Genomic DNA, 17,434 nt, shown 5'->3' with positions numbered 1-17,434 from the left:
TTTTGTCTGATTTTATAAACATATAAAAAGAAACAAAGAAATTTTAACTAGTGAAAAATGAGATATAGTTGTGATGGAATATTATTAAACCTATGCATAAATCCCAAAGATAGAGATATTAAAGATTATTTAATAATACCTAAATCCATCTATAATTTCACACCAAATGATCATATATCAAAGATATAAGAAAGCTCACACTCTCTCATAGCAGCCAACTGCTACCCTGGAAAACTATGATTATTAGATCACTAATGGCCCAGTGCACAGATTCGTGTACATTGAAAGGAAATTAATTAGAAGAAATATTTTAATATCGTTATTCGCCCTTTCTCTATAATAGAAGTGTCAACAAAATTTACGACTGACAATGACAGATTGAAACACATGTGTGCGACTGGCACCAGCACAAGCTTTATATGTATTGTGCATGTGGAAGTCAACTTAGCCTTCCAGTCAGGGCACATGCCCAGGTTGCGGGCTGGATTCTCAGAGTGGGGTGTGCAGGAGGCAACCGATCAATGATTCTCTCTTATCATTGATGTTTCTCTCTCACTCTCCCTTCCGCTCTAAAACCTATCAAAATATATAAATTAAAAATTTAAAATAATGCTCTTTATAAAAGTTTCCTAGGCAAGCAAAAGCCTCCTCTGAGGGTGGAGCTGTATTCAGGTAAAAGTCACAAATTTATTATAAACTATGTATTAAAATAATATTATATTACCTGACAATTTTCAAAATGCACAGCCACAATGAGCTTTCCTCCATAAAGTTTATCTTCTAAGTTTTCAAGGATGGATGATTCATGCTCTGGTGGATATGTTTGCTTTAGCCAGTCCATCCAAGACAATCCCACAAGCGACTGAATCTTTTCCTCACTGAATTTACGCATTTTTATTCGGAATTCATTCACTTCAGGATCCTTCAAGGCATCAAATTCATGCAAACCTAAACACATTTTTTAAAGTAGTCATTTTGAGTAGCTAATAATAATTAAAGAGAATATAAAAAATGTAAGAGAATATACAAGATAATTGGTTTTTATCAAGCAAACAAAACTGGGCAGGAAAATATTATACAAAATCAATTAATAGCCAGATAAAATACCAAAAGTAGCCCAGCTGGTGTGGCTCACTGGTTGAACTGCTCTATAAATGATCACTTAGAATTAAACAGAAAATAAAATAATCAGGCCCATCATATTTAAAAGAAAGTATTTTTAGACCCATTAGGCAGTTATATCTGTAAAGGTTCTATTGTTTTCTTTGGGGAGGAGGCGGCAGCAAACTTGTTCCTGAAGTTAAACTGAAATAATTGTTTATTGTTTTGCCAGAAGGCATGACCTCACCAAGCCCGGTTGTAGTCATGAAATACAAAACAATAATTGCAAAAATTTACTTGTTAGGTATGTAAAGTGAAAATTGATTCTAAAACATTAAAACACACTTATTTAACTTCCTAAATGAATGTTAACATTTAAATTTGTGTATATGATCAAAACACCAGTTTTTCTAGAGATGCTGAAGATCTAAAGTACAATTTATAAAGAGTTAAGAGTTTATAAACTGTTTAACACAGTAAAACATTTCTTACATGCTGATCTTTTAAATTGTAAGGAACTCTGCAAAATAAAATAATACAATAAGCTTTATGATTCTGAGTAAAATATAATACCTTGCTTATAGAAAGAGAAATTCAATTCTAATATACATATATTCCCTGTGCTTTAGTAAGGTAAAGTTAGATTGCCAAATAAAAATAAATAAAAATAGCATGCCCAATTCTATTTCAATTTTAGGTAAACAATGAATAGTTTTTTTAGCATAAGTATATCCTATATAATATTTGGATCGCCTATATTTTTATTTACTAAATTTGGCAAGCTTGGGTAGAGGTTATGGTAGCTAATGAATCCTATGTTTTATAAAGCAAGACCAGAAGGGAATACAGTGATCTAAAGGGTTGAAAAGATCGTAAAATTTTAAAAGATACCTATATTCTGAAGAATGTTAGCTATCTCTGTGGTGCTACCCTTTTAGACTACCAAATGTTTTAGATACATCACAATATTATCAAGTGGATAGATAGTCTTATCCTAGAGGATAAAAGATTATAAGAGATTTTTAATTCTTTCTACTTTTCCATATATTCTTCAATTCAAGTGAAGGAAAAACTTTTTCTAATGGAGAAAATTAATAACCTACAAAAATCTTTGGATCATTTGGAGAAAATGGAAAAGAATGCTTTCTACAAAGTCTATTAATATACAAGAAAAAATCTGTATGGTATGTAATTATACATCTATTTAATGGAGGGGAAATTATTGCCAGAAGCTAACCAGCTATCCTCTGAAGTAATCAAACATTTTAAAGAACAGGGTGCCATTAGCAAATCAACAGGGTTCTGTTCTAAGTACTCAAAGGGAAGAGTTCAGCCTCACAGTGTAATTACTGGCTACACTGAATTACCTTAGGTCAAGATCAAAGAATACTATTTTAAATGGGATGGTTCTTGGGATGGTACTATATTAAAGATACTATCATAAAGGGGATGGTACTATACTATACTCTAATAGTAAATTTGATTAATATAGGTAGTCAATTCAGATCTAATAATCTCCAGTGGATTTTTTGTTTTGTATTTAAACTTCTAAGTCTCTTCTTCAATAACCCCTTATAGTACTCACTTCACATCAGTATCTTGTCTAAGGCAGGAAGATACTGATAGTAAACACTGGTCTCTGAGATTACTACAGAAGAGAGACTCCTGCTTGTTTTTTACTTTGTTACTAACAATTATCCCTGAAATTAATTTGCAAAGAATACTATAGACATGCTGTATCTTGACTCACTACAAAATTAACTTCTTAAAGATAATTTTAGTTATGGAGTAAACTTTGTCAATAATATGGGTTACTTATGGAAACTTATCAGCTTAAAGTCTTGGTTGGCATAGAGAATTGTATATAAATTATATTCATGGGGGAGTAGGGGCAGGATGGGGGGTCAATGGGGGGAAAGGGGGGCATCTATAATACTTTTAACAATAAAGATAGTTTTTTTAAAAAGAACCAATAAAAATATATTTTAAAAATTATGTTCATACTGCAGGGGCAGTTCAGTATCTCTCAGGAAAGGGCTTCTCAAACTATCTGAGGCAAAAGAACATATTTTTTTACAACCTGTCAAAAAAACAGTATTTTTGTAAAATAAAAATAAGTCACTCAAAAAAGAAACACAAAACTTAAGCCCTTGGGTATTGTGGCATTATCACATTGCTAGCAGCGTTTTTACTCATGATTTCTGTACTGGACTCGGTAACTGCTAACAATTTACAGGCCATCATTGGTCTGTGCACCACACTTTGCAAAGCAATGTCTTAGATCATACTTACTACATGTTTGTATATATCGCAAAAAACATGTTAAGAACTCATATTAGAAAAATTTTTAATTACCTTTTCCTATAAGGACTCCAATTTTTGAGTCTAATTTCTCCCCTGGGTCACAACTTCTAGTCACTAATTTGAGAACTGGAAGAAAAGGTCTGACATCACAGAGTCTTCTTGTTTCATCTTCGAGCTCCTCATATACAGCAGTTTGATTCACACATGCAAACATATAGGAGTCAATTTCCATAAGGAGGTTAAACATTGGGTAATTATGAATCTGTGTCCACAACATCTGCAGGGAAAAAATAAGACATTTTCTGAAATGGCACTTGCTTAAGTGCACAAAGACACATCTACAAGGATACTCACTGTAGCACTGTTTGTAAAACTCAAAAACTGAAGACAAGACAAACGTTTAGCAGTAAGAAATTAGTTAAATAAATTGTAGAACATTAAAGAACTATGAATATAAAATAGAAATAAACTAAATATGGAAAGCTATCAAAGACATATTAAGGTGTGTTACTTTAAAATAAAAAATTGCAAGAGAGCCCTAGCCGGTGTTCCTCAGTGGTTAGAGCATTGGCCTGTGCACAGAAGGGTCTTGGGTTCAATTCCTAGGTTGCAGGCTTGATCTCCTGCCCTAGGGCACCCAATCACTGTGTCTCTCTCACATTCATCTCTTTCTCTCTTCTCCCTCTCTTCCACTCTCTCTAAAAAAATCAATGGAAAAAATATCTTCAGATGAGGATTAACACACCCACAAAAATATTTGCAGGGGAATATTAAGTCATTTTTGTAAAGTAATATAATGGCATAATACACAAAAAAATACACTCAAATATAAAAAATTATTAAAAGTGAGTATCTATGGCCCGGCCAGTGTGGCTCAGTGGTTAAGGGTCCACCCATGATTCAGGAGGTCAAGATTGGATTCTCACTCAGGGCACATGCCTGGGTTGCAAGCCCGATCCCCAATAAGGGGCATGCAGGAGGCAGGTGATTGATGATTCTCTCTCATCATTGGTGTTTCTATCTCTTTCCCCCCCCCCTCCCTTCCTCTGTAAAATCAATAAAAATATGTATTAAAATTTTTTCTTTAATTAAAAAAAGTGACTATCTATGAAGAATAAGAATCAGTGTAGACTTACATAGTTAACATTCCTGTGAACAAAAATAACTTCTAATTTGAAAAAAAATAAGAGAAATCTTAAAGTATGTATCATCACCCCCATACAAAATATGTTTTATTTTTGTTCTGCATTCTTTTCTATTTACGAGGGGTCACTTCATTAATATTGCCCTGTCAGAATGAACACAGTTAATCTCTCTTCATCTCTCCCCAGGTCTCCTGGATGAGATCATATAAAATAGTCACCCTACAAATGCAAGATGGGATTGCATTTTTAACCAGAAGCTGAAGATAAGAGACCTAGGTTAAAACCATGGCCAATTCTCATAGCTATATAAAAAAGAGAAGCAATGTTAGGCAATAAAAGAAAAAATAGGCAAATGAACTTTGTTGAAATTAAGATCTTCTGTGCATCTGACACTATCTAGAGAGTGCAAAGGCAACCCACAGACTATGTGTAAATTATATATTTGATAAGAGATTAATAGAGAATATATAATAAATTCCTATGACTCAACAATAAAAACAACTGAATTTTAAAACAGGCAATGGTCTTAGACAATTCTAAAAATGTGCATAAGAACATGAAAAGATGCTCAACATCCTTAGTCACTAAGGAAGTACACATAAAAACTACAATAAGATACCACTTCACAGCCATGAAAATGTTATTAGAGAGGGGGGGAGGGGGGGGGAGCGCCCTAGCTGGTTTGGTTCAGAGGGTAGAGCATCAAATATGTACCTTGGTTGAGGCTCAATGATGGTCAGGGCCATACGGGAGGCAACCCATCGGTGTGTCTCTCTTACATCAATGTTTTTCTCTGTCTCTCCTCCCTCCCTTCCACTCTCTCTCTCTAAAAATCAATGGAAAAAAATATCCTCAGGGGAAGATTAACAACAACAACAACAACAAAGATGAATGGATAAACAAAAATGTGGTAGGATCCATACAGTGGAAATTATTCAGCCTTAAAAGGGAATAAAAGCCCTAGCTGGTTTTGCTCAATGGATAGAGCGTCGGCCTGTGGACTGAAGGATCCCAGGTTCGATTCTGGCCAAGGACACATGCCTGGGTTGCGGGCTTGATCCCCAGTAGGGGGCATGCAGGAGGCAGCCAATCAATGATTCTCATATCACTGATGTTTCTATCTCTCTCTCCCTCTTGCTTCCTCACTGAAATCAATAAAGAAATATATTAAAAAAAAAAGGGAATAAAATTTGGATACACTTTACAACATGGATGAACTTTAAAACTATTATGCTAAGTGAAAGAAACAAAACACAAAAGGACAACTACTGTATGATTCCACTTACATGAAGGAGCAAGAATATACAAATTCATAGGAGACAGAAACTAAAATACAGATTACCCAGATTGGGAGAAAGGGTAGTCTGACATTTAATGAGTACAGAGTTAGTGTTTGGGATGATAAAAAGTGTCGGATATGGGTGGTAATGACAGTCGGACAACATTGTGAATGTACTTAACACCACAAATTGTGCATGGAAAAATGACTCCGATGGTAAATTTTTTTACATATATTTTACTGATTTTTTACAGAGAGGAAGGGAGAGGGATAGAGAGTTTGAAACACCAATGAGAAAGAAACATCGATCAGCTGCCCCCTGCACACCCCCTACTGGGGATGTGCCTGCAGCCAAGGTACATGCCCTTGACCGGAATCGAACCTGGGACCCTTCAGTCAGCAGGCCGACACTCTATCCACTGAGCCAAACCGGTTAGGGTGGTAAATTTTATGTTATGCATATTTTATAATATGCATACAATTTATAATAAAAAAGGAGGAGGGTATCAATGGTTAATCCAGGTTCAAGTAAAGCCATAGGCATCCTGGTCAAAATAAATATAAGTACTCTCGGCACCTGCAGGGTACCTAAAAAGTGTCTTTTTTTCCTTTTTCTTTTAACTTCATGGATCAGGAAGTTTTAGAATTCTCATGTCTCCCTGATGAAGAAACGTGGGTTAAGAGTAAAAAAAAAAAACAACTGTCCAAAGTCATGAGCTTTAAAAAGGTTTGTCGCCTGGCTGGTGTGGCTCAATGGTTGAGCACTGATCCAGGAACCAAGAGATCTCAGTTTAATTTCCAGTCAGGGCACATGACCGAATCACAGGCTCAATCCCCTGAAGGGGGTGTGCAGGAGGCAGCTGACCAATGATGTTTCTCTGTCATTAATGTTTCTAGCTGTCACTCTTCCTTCCTCTCTCTCTCTCTCAAAATCAATAAACATATTTTTTTAAAAGCTTGTCATAAATACTTTTTCTTTAAATATCATAACTCTTGCTTTCCAGATTGGGTTCAGCTACTTGAAAAACATTAAAGAGAAAGTTTAGAAAAACAATTTCATTTCTGTTTCAAAGTCTTTACAAATCAATGGCACTCATCAATTCACTTGAAAAAATAATCCAACAAAACAGGCAAGCCTTGCTATGTAAAAGAAATAGCTTCCAAATGAGGACATACCATTCATTACTGAGGGGGGAAATAAATCTAGTGAATAGCAGAAAACTTTTTCTTCCTCAAGAGTCACCATGAAAAGTAGTGGGTTAAGGATGGAAAAGAGGAAGAAAAGAAGGAAAAGGAGAGAAGAAAAGAGACAACCAACCAAAAATCACATAGAAAAAAAAGAAAAAAAGCATAATAAGCTCAAAGATTTTAACTCAAAATAAAACTTTCTTGACAATGTCAAATTCCTTTTAATAAACTGAACAAACATTTCAAACTGGCTAACATAAGCTTATTTTTCTTAATTCAGGTATCACATATGGATTTTTTTAAAATTAAAAGTGAGAGTAAGAATGAGGATGAGATAAAACATGAATCAAAATTTTTCAATGTCAGGAACTAAAGATTAAAAGTCCTTCAAATGTATCCTTTGATTTATATTATAAATATTTTCCATAATAGAAGAACATGTTCCCTTAAGTGTTATAGTAATAAGCTACATTTATAGAAATTCTATTATCATACCTGTTTAATATTAGAAATGGTAGCTTCCCGAGGTACCTCCAACTGGATATAAATCCCAGTGGGCAAAAGGAAATCCACAGGTATGGAGCCATCGGATGCTATCTGTGAATCCACTGCCCAGATGTCAAGGATGTCTGCCATAGCAGGAGGCATTATGAAATTGAAGCACATTCATAACCATGGGGCCCTAGGAATCAGTAAATAAAATTTAGTGAATATTTAGCCAAATATTACACTAAAATATGATAAAGCCCACCAATCCATAATCAGTCCTTGTATGTCAACATAGTCAGTAATGTAACAGGAGGCCAAGCAACAGTAAGCCAACAGAAATAAATTACTTAAATATACTTTGGTTATCACTACATAAATATTACACACAATCACACACACACTCCATTGACTCAAATTCAACATAAGTATATCACATGTGAAAGATGAACAGTTAAGGATTACAGGGTCCTGAGAAAGTTAACAATCACTCAATAAGTGATTATTTCCAGACTTTACTTAGATGATATTGGCTTCTTTGGCTGAGTTTTTCTTTGCAAACTCCAATGAAAACAGCAATCAAGAGGGCCTTCTTTCGAAAATAATTTTCTTCCAATCTCATGTGAGAAACAAAATATCATCAACTTAATCCCATGACCCGCCACCTAAGTATTAAAAAGACCAAATCCCTCCACCCAGCTAGCAAAGTCCTTGGTGCTAAGTTTCTGGCCTATGTTCCTTTCCTCTCAGCACTTCATAGCCCACACCCACAAGTGCCTTTAACCTTCCTACTGTTAGACCTATGTTCATTGAGGCTGACACTCCTGTATCAAAACCCTATCCTAACAAATGCCCCCCTCAACTGTGCCATTTCAGTCTCATCTACTCTTTAAGAGCTTCCTTCAAGAGGTACAATGACAGTGGGAAGGACATTGGCTTTGAAGTTAAATGAACCTAGGTTCAAATCCCTTTATTCAAAATATGAATGTGTCACAATAAAAGACACAGGAGCCAACTTAAAGCATCTTGAGCATCAGAAATAATGTTGAAACACATCAATCTATACAATGTGTGACTTAATAATGATATAAAAAAATAAATAAGTCTGTATTGGTCACCACTGAAGGCTGCTTGGACCAACTTATTATTTTGAAAATTGATAAAGAATGAGGAAGTAAATCACACGTTTAACCTGCATGTTTATACTAATTCATAATTGATGAAATTAAGGTGTGTGTTTTTTAAGAACAATTTTAGCTAATAAGTGCAAAAAGAATAATAGAATTAGAAAAATCACCATTTTGCAACCTCTAATGAAATAATGGATCTAGGCAAGGATCATAAATGGATGCTAAAAAGAAATTTACAATATAAGGTGAAAAGATAATAGGGAACTTTACAATTCAGGTTGACACCATCTAAAATCTCTGAATAATCCAGGTGGAAGTTTACAATTCAGGTTGACACCACCTAAACCAGCCGTGGGCAAACTACAGCCCGCGGGCCGGATCTGGCCTGTTCGGCTGTTCTATCCGGCCCGCAAAGCCGAGCGGAGGGTCCTCTTGCTCTCCCCTCTGCTCCTTCACCAGCAGCAGTGTTAACATGGCAACGTCGGGAAACACGGCCGCAGCTCCTTCTTCTGAGTCCAGTTTAAGAACCCATTGTGGCCCTCGAGTCAAAAAGTTTGCCCACCCCTGAAAACTCTCTGAATAATCCAGACATGTAGGCTCTTGTACTACAGCAGTAAGTACGACACAGTTACTACCTATATGGTATACTTAAGACTTTTAAAAAATGTACTTGAATCTAATGAAGTCTCAGATTTGATATATCTACCAGTTTACAGAAACTAGGGAAAATAGAGGAGAAAGTTAAACAATCAAGGAAGCAATCAGAAAGTAGTGTCCAAAATGTTGGATCATCAATAAAACAATCAATAACAAGAAAGCAAACTAATAACAGGAAGGAAAAGGCTGGTGGGAGGACTGTTAAAATAATAAAAGAATACTTAGGAGACATAACCAAATTCAATGTTGATGTGAACAAATCCTCTATAAAAAACTATCTTTCAAACAACCTAGAAAATTTAAATATGAATTGAATATTAGATGATATTGAGAAAATACTGTTAAGTTTGTGACATATAATATTGGGATATTTATTTCTAAAAATCAGTCTTTATCCACTAGAGATGCATAATGGCAATACATGTTGGTGTAAATAGCATTATATTGGCATTTGCTTTAAATTTTTTCAAAAGGGAATGGACAGCTGGTTTCAAAAAAGTTTGTTATAAAGATAAGCTGATGAAAAAAAATCTTTTCAACAAATGGTGCAGGAATAATTGAACACCCATATACTAAGAAAATGAACTTCAATTCATATCTTAAGCCAAAAATAAAAATGAACTCGAAAGGGGCCACAGGCCCAAATGTAAATTCCAAAACCAAAAACCTCAAGAAGAAAACAAGAGAAAATCTTGTGATCTTGGATTAAGCAAAGATTTCTTAGATATGACACCAAAAGAATTTATAAATTTGAAAAATTGATAAACATCATCAAAATTTAAAACTTCTGACCTTATTAGATAGAATCGTTCATAATATCAAAAGACTGCCTGGCCAGTGTGGCTCAGTGTGTTGACCTATGAACCAGGTCACAGTTCAATTCCCTGTCAGGGCACATGCCTGGGTTGTGGGCTTGACCCCCAGTGTGGGACGTGCAGGAAGCAGCAGATCAATAATTCTCTCTCATCATTGATATTTCTATCTCTATCCCTCTCACTTCCTCTCTGAAATCAATAAAAATATATTTTTTAAAAAAACAACAACAAAAAAAGCCACAGGCTGGGAGAAAATGCTTACAAATCATATTAAGGGCTTATATACAGAATACATAAAGAACTCTTAACATACAATAATAAGAAAACAAACACCTCAGTTTTTAAACTTTGGCAAAATATTTGAACAGACACTTCATCAAAGCAAATATGTAGATGGCAAAAGGGCTCAATATCATTAGTCAATCCAAAGTAAAAAACAAGATACTAATACACACTTATTCCAAAAACTAAAATTAAAAAAGACCAATCATACCAAGTGTTGGAAAAGATTCAGAGGGAACTAGAATTCTCATACACTGTTGGCAGTTTCTGAACATATATCTACTATATAATCTATTATCCCATTACTAAATATATATAAAAAATAAAAATAGAAATAATGAATACACATATTCAAAAATTGTACACAACTCTTCACAGAAGCCTTACCTGTACTATCCAAAAATTGGAAATAACTCAAATGTCGAATAAAAAAATTGTGACTTATTCATAAATGGAATACTACACAGCAAAAAAAAAAAAGCACTACTAATATATTCAGCATTTTGGATGAATCTCAAAAGAATTATGCTGCCAAAACCGGTCTGGCTCAGTGGATGGAGCGTCGGCCTGCGAACTGAAGGGTCCCGGGTTCGATTCCGGTCAGGGGCGTGTGCCTTGGTTGTGGGCACATCCCCAGTGGGGAGTGTGCAGGAGGCAGCTGATCGATGTTTCTCTCTCATTGATGTTTCTGGCTCTCTATCTCTCTCCCTTCCTCTCTGTAAAAAATCAATAAAATATATATTAAAAAAAAAAAAAAAGAATTATGCTGACTGAAAGGAGCCTCACAAAAAGAGTACATACTCAATGATCCCATTTACATAAAATTCCAGAAAATGTACACTAAACTATAGCGACAGATTAGTGGTTAACTTGTGTGGGGAAGTGGGTGGGAGAAGCAGGGAGAGGGAGAATACAAAAAACACAAGGAAACTCTTGGGAGTGATGGATATGTTGTGTTCATTGTCTTGATTGTGTTGTGTTTGCAAGTTCTATACATGCATCAAAATATATAAAGTTAGCCCTAGCTGGTTTGGCTCAGTGGGTAGAGCATTGGCCTGCGGACTGAAGGGTCCTGGGTTCGATTCCGGTCTAGGGCTCATGCCAGGGGTTGTGGGCTCGATCCCTAGTAGGGGGTGTGCAGGAGGCAGCTGATTGATGATTCTCTCTCATCACTGATGTTTCTATTTCTCTGTCCCTCTCCCTTCCTCTCTGAAATCAATAAAAATATATTTAAAAAATATATGTCAAGTTATGTACTTTAAATATGTGTACTTCATTATATATATATATATGTATATATATGTGTGTGTGTGTGTGTGTGTGTATGTGTGTGTGTGTGTGTGTGTGTGTGTGTGTGTGTGTATATATATATATATATATATATATATATATATATATATGAACTAGAGGCCCGGTGCATGAAATTCATGTACTCGATGGGGGATGCGGGGGGTCCCCTCAGCTCAGCCTTCCCCTTCTCCCAGTCCAGAAGTCTTCAAGGGATGTCTGACTGATGGCTTAGCACTGCCATGGAGGCAGAAGAGGCTCCTACCACCACTACTGCGCTCTCCAGCCATGAGTCCGGCTTCTGGCTGAGTGGTGCTCCCCCTGTGGGAGTGCACTAACCACCAGGGGGCAGCTCCTACATTGAGCATCTGCCCTCTGGTGGTTAGTGTGCGTCATAGCGACCAGTCATTCTGCTGTTCAGTCAATTTGCATATTAGCCTTTTATTATATAGGACTAGAGGTCCGGTGCACAAAAATTTGTGCACTGGGGGTGGGGGATCCCTCAGCCCAGCCTGTGCCCTCTCGCAGTCTGGGACCCCTCAGGGGATGACCACCTGCTGGCTTAGGCCCGCTCCCCAGGGGACTGGGCCTAAGATGGCAATCAGACATCCCTCTGGCAGCCCAGCAGCCCTCAGGAGATGTCCACTTGCCAGCAGGGAGCAGGCCTAAACTGCAGTCGGACATCCTTAGCGCTGCTGAGGAGGCAGGAGAGGCTCCCACCACCACTGCTGTACTGGCAGCCATCAGCCTGGCTTGTGGCTGAGCAGAACTCCTCCCATGTGAGAGCACCCTGACCACCAGAGGGCAGCTCCTGCATTGAGCGTCTGCTCCCTGGTGGTCAGTGTGTGTCATAATGACTAGTCATTCCCAGTCCTTCTGCTGTTAGGGTCAGTTTGCATATTACCCTTTTACTATATAGGTTAGAGGCCTGGTGCACGGGTGGGGGCCAGCTGGTTTGCCCTGAAGGGTGTCCCGGATCAGAGTGGGGGTCCCTCTGGGGTACCTGGCCAGCCTGGGTGAGGGGATGATGGCTGTTTGCATCTGGTTGCACCCCCTTCAGGGTGGGGGTCCCCACTGGGGTGCCTGGCCAGTCTGGGTGAGGAGCTGAAGGCCGTTTTCAGGCTGGCGGGTGACTGAAGCTCCCAACCTCTCCTTTTTTTCTTTTTATTCTGGGATTTATTTACCTTCTATGGCTGTCACTGGAGCTGAGAGCCGGCTTTAGCTCTGAAGCTCAGCTGCTGAAAGCAGGTATCTGGGTTTGTTTGGCTTCTATAATTGAAACACTGTTGTAGCTCCAGCTCTGAGGCCCGGCTGGCTGAAAGCAGGTTTCTGGGGTTTGTTTAGCTTCTATAATTGCAACATTGTTCCTTAGAGTGCAGCTCAGAGGCCGGCAGCGGCAGGTGGGGAACCTTGGCTTCCTCCATCACTGGAGCAAGCAAGCCTCCTGTTCGCTTCAGCTGCCTGGCTGCCGTCTGCCATCTTGGTTGGCAGTTAATTTGCATATAGCCCTGATTAGCCAATGGGAAGCATGTCGGAGGTATGGTTAAGTACCATGTTTGTCTATTATTAGATAGGATTATACCTCAATAAAGCTGTTTTTTAAAAAGTGAGAGGGATAGATGAAACAAGAAAAGCAAAATGTTGATACTTGCTGAAGCTGGGTGATAAGAAGTACGTTCTATTACTCCTCTGCTTTTGTGTACGCTTGTAATTTTTCATAATAAAACATTTTTATTACATCTTATCTATACCCACCTACCTTCTATGTGAATTTTGGTAAGTCACTGAACCTTCCTGAACTTCCATTAATTAAAAAAAATAAATACTATGAGGTCAAGATGACCACAGCATAGGAGTATATTAATCTCACTCTTTAATGAACAAATTCAAATATACATGTATATGGAGAGCAAGTACTCCTATGAGAAAACTAAGAGCTGAATGAATGGCTTCTGAACAATAAACGAAAGAGACAGAATACAGAAGGAACTCTCTAGGGTGGAGGAGCAAGCAAGTGCCGCTGTTTAGTTCTCCTCCACTTAGATATGGTGGGCTGAGTTCTCTTCTGGTACTTTGGCCTACCTGCAAGATGATTACAGCACATTCCCAGCTACACTGCCTAAAGCCTTTTGCTTCTAAACACAGAGAACAAGCATGAACAAAATTCTGTCACAACACACATTTGGCCTCCCTGCCTGGAGCTACTCCAGGCAAGCAAACTAGTGCCCAAGGCTCCAGAAACTTCTGCATGGCTCCACCTACCTTTGCCAAACTACCAGGCAAATAAAGACTAGAGGTCATGCCCTGACCAGGTGGCTCAGTTGGTTGGAGAATCATTATGTACATCGTGTATTAATAACAAAATATTATTCAGAAATAAGAAAAGCTTGCCACTGCGACAACATAGATGGACCTGGAGGGTATTAAGCTAAATGAAGTAAGTCAGAAGAGAAAGACAGACACCATATTATCTCACTTACATGTGGAATCTTTTTTAAAAAATGAACAAAACAGCCCTAGCTGGTTTGGCTCAGTGGATAGAGCATAGGTGCGAGGACTGAAGGGTCCCAGGTTCAATGCCAGTCTAGGGCAAGTACCTTGGTTGCAGGCTCAATCCCAGTCCTGGTCAGGGTGCATGTGGAACGCAACCAATCAATGTGTTTCTCTCACATTGTTGTTTCTCTCTCTGTCTTTCCCCCTCTCTTCCACTCTTTCTAAAAATCAATGGAAAATATCCTCAGGTGAAGATTAACAAAAACAAACAAAAAAACCCAGAAATATATCTATACATATAGAGAACAAGCTAGTAGTTGCTGAAGGGGAAGGAGGAGGAGTGATGGGAATACAGTGGGGCCTTGACTTACCAGTTTAATTAGTTCCGAGACCAAGCTCGTTAAGGAGCTCGTTAACTCAAATTACTCTGTCAACTCATTGCAAAAAATCTGCGGAAAGACAGGTGGTATCTCAAAAAACTTGTTAGTCGGGACACTCGTAAATCAAGGCCCCACTGTATAAAAATAAAAGAGTTTAGGCCCTTGCTAGGTAGCTCAGTTGGTTAGAGCATCGTCCCATTCACCAGAAGGTAGCAAGTTCAATTCCTGGTCAAGGCACAGTTAATAATTGCCAAAATGAGTTGCAGTATCAAGCATTTTTTTGTACCATCTCAAAATGCATCATAAAGGAAAGTTTAATCCTTTAGCTGTATAGCTAACCATGTTCTCTCTTTGCTCACTAAAGGAACACCACACCAATCTCCAAAATCAATTCCCATATCTTTAATTTCAAGGACAAAATCCTCACATTCAAAATGTCAACAATTTAGAATGAGTCTGATGATTCAGCAAGATATTAAAGATGCTTGTAAATACTGTTCAAATAAGAGACCTAAAAATATTTTTGTCAACCAGGGGTAAATTCTCAAGGGGAGTATTACAAGGTTATACCCAGGTATATAAATTTCTGCCTTAATACTTTAGTATTAGTAATATACTAATAACTGAGTTAAAGGTTGTCAGACTTTGTAAACTCCAGGGAGACATTTAGTATATAATTACAGCTTCACATATAGGTTGTACTTGTGTGTCCCTTTAACAAAAGCAACTTTATTAGACAAATTTTCAAGTACTTCAAGCTAAACACTATCTAGAACAGTGATGGCAAACCTTTTGAGCTCGGTGTGTCAGCATTTTGAAAAACCCTAACTTAATTCTGGTGCCGTGTCACATACAGAAATTTTTTGATATTTGCAACCATAGTAAAACAAAGACTTATATTTTTGATATTTATTTTATATATTTAAGTGCCATTTAACAAAGAAAAATCAACCAAAAAAATGAGTTCGCATGTCACCTCTGACACGCGTGTCATAGGTTTGCGATCACTGATCTAGAAAAATGGTTTTTCGTCTTCTTCTTTAAAAATTTTAAAAATTGGTTTACATTGAAACTTATTTTGTACTAGTGTCCTGGTGCTTGGATTTGTGCACACTGAAGGGAAATTAATTAGAAGAAATATTTTAATATTGCTATTTGCATCTTTTTAATGAAAGAAAATAGTATTCTACCAAGTCTCCTATCTACGTACTCCAAGGCTTCTGTGAGGACCAAATGAGATGAGGCATGGGAAAACACTTCACAAACATTTGGTTAAACTGTAAAATGTTTGCAACTGGCTATAAAGCAAGTTGGGTTCCTGGGCTGAAGAAACTCCAAGGAGGCTAGTCGCTAGGGAGAGGAAGTTGGGCATTGCTATGTCACATCATTACCTGGCACCCACAGCAACTGTTTCTGGGCTGGGCTGGTGGCCACATTTTGCACTGTGGGGGGTGGGGAGTGGTGGGGGGGTTTGTCCTTGGCAGTGTTGCCTGTGATTTGGTGGGGTGTCACTCCAGGGTGGTGACAGGGCCTGTGTTCCACTTGGGGGAAGCCAAGTATTGGTATGTCAACGCCAGGCCCATGGTGCCATTTATTTTTAAACTAGAGGCCTGGTGCACGGATTCAGTGTACCCGGTGCACGATCAGGGCCGGGGAGGGACTGCGGAAGGGCTCCAGGGCATGTCTGGCCCATCTCGCCCAATCCCAATTGGTTGGACACCAGCAGAAAGCTAACCCCAGTTGAAGCGTCTGCCCTGTAGTGGTCAGTGCACATCATAGCAACTGGTCAGATGACTGAATGATCTGTCAGACACTTAGCATACTAGGCTTTTATTATATAAGATGGACAGTGCGTGTCATGGCAGCTTCTGCATTGTCTGCCCCCTGGTGGTCAGTGCACGTCATAGCTACTGGTTGGACAAATGGACACTTAGCTTTTATATTGAAATTTATTTTTTATTAGTTTCAGGTGTAGCAGAAAAATGGTTTTTAATCCTCTCATATTCAATATTCTTTTTAAAATGTTTTTATTAATTTCAGAGAGAAAGGAAGGAAGAGGGAGAGAGAAATAGAAACATTAATGATGAGAGAGAATCATTGACTGGCTGGCTCCTGTACACCCCTGTACCAGAGATTGAGCCCACAACCCAGGCATGTGCCCTGACTGGGAATCAAATCATGACCTTCTGGTTCATGGGTCAACTCTCAACCACTGAGCCACACAGGTCGGATTCAATAAACACCACACACAAGAGTTCAGTCTGTGAAGTAACACAGAGTTTCAGGTGAGGAGATAGGTGATTTAGGAGTTAAGGAGTTACAGACCTTTCCCATTTTAAAGATAAGAAACTAAGACTCAGAGAAATTAAGTAAATTATCTAGGATTACACAGAGTCACAGCAGGACCAAAAGAAAGAATTTTTTTCCAAGTAATTAGCATACTTTTAAATTCTTTTGTTTCTTTTCCTTATTTTTTTATTTTTTCTTTAAAGGAAATGTTCTTCACAGGGTTATCTAACCCAGAAAGATTCTCAGTCTTGTATCAGTCTTTTGTTTGAGCACCTACACAAATGATCAAAGGCGAAGGACAAGCATTGAATAACTATGAAAACTTTTTAAGGAAGCTGTAAGCGGGCACAGGAACTTCACAGTGACAATTAGCCAACTAAACCCTTAGGCTGTAATTACAAACCCATATCCTGTGAATTGTTCATTGGCATTAAGAGAGGAAAGCATTTAAATGTTCTCAGCTTCCCTGGCAAGTGCCACCAGAGACACTGGATTTTACTTCAAGTTTAAATGACAAGCAGAAATCAACATAAACTTGTTACATACATTAATAAGTTCAACCAAAACCTACTTTGGAAAATCGTGGGAGAAATCTTAA

At 37.9% G+C, this 17,434-nt stretch overlaps 1 protein-coding gene across 1 annotated transcript in view; it reads right to left on the bottom strand.

Moving 5' to 3' along the window:
• The window catches only part of PIK3CB (phosphatidylinositol-4,5-bisphosphate 3-kinase catalytic subunit beta), a 140,241-nt gene that overhangs the window by 69,033 nt on the left and 53,774 nt on the right, over window positions 1-17,434 (bottom strand). Inside the window, exons 3-5 of the mRNA XM_081106160.1 lie at window positions 7,513-7,699; window positions 3,457-3,682; window positions 725-948 (exon numbers count right to left, since the gene is read on the bottom strand). Coding sequence (XP_080962286.1) covers window positions 725-948; window positions 3,457-3,682; window positions 7,513-7,683 — 621 coding nt within the window. The 5' untranslated portion in view covers window positions 7,684-7,699. The remainder of the gene's footprint in view (window positions 1-724; window positions 949-3,456; window positions 3,683-7,512; window positions 7,700-17,434) is intronic.

The sequence above is a fragment of the Myotis nattereri genome (genome assembly GCF_964212035.1).
Source record: "Myotis nattereri genome assembly, chromosome: 14".
Lineage (NCBI taxonomy): Eukaryota > Metazoa > Chordata > Mammalia > Chiroptera > Vespertilionidae > Myotis > Myotis nattereri.
The sequence above is the reverse complement of the archived record's forward strand: the minus strand, read 5'-3'. Positions and strand labels throughout refer to the sequence as shown.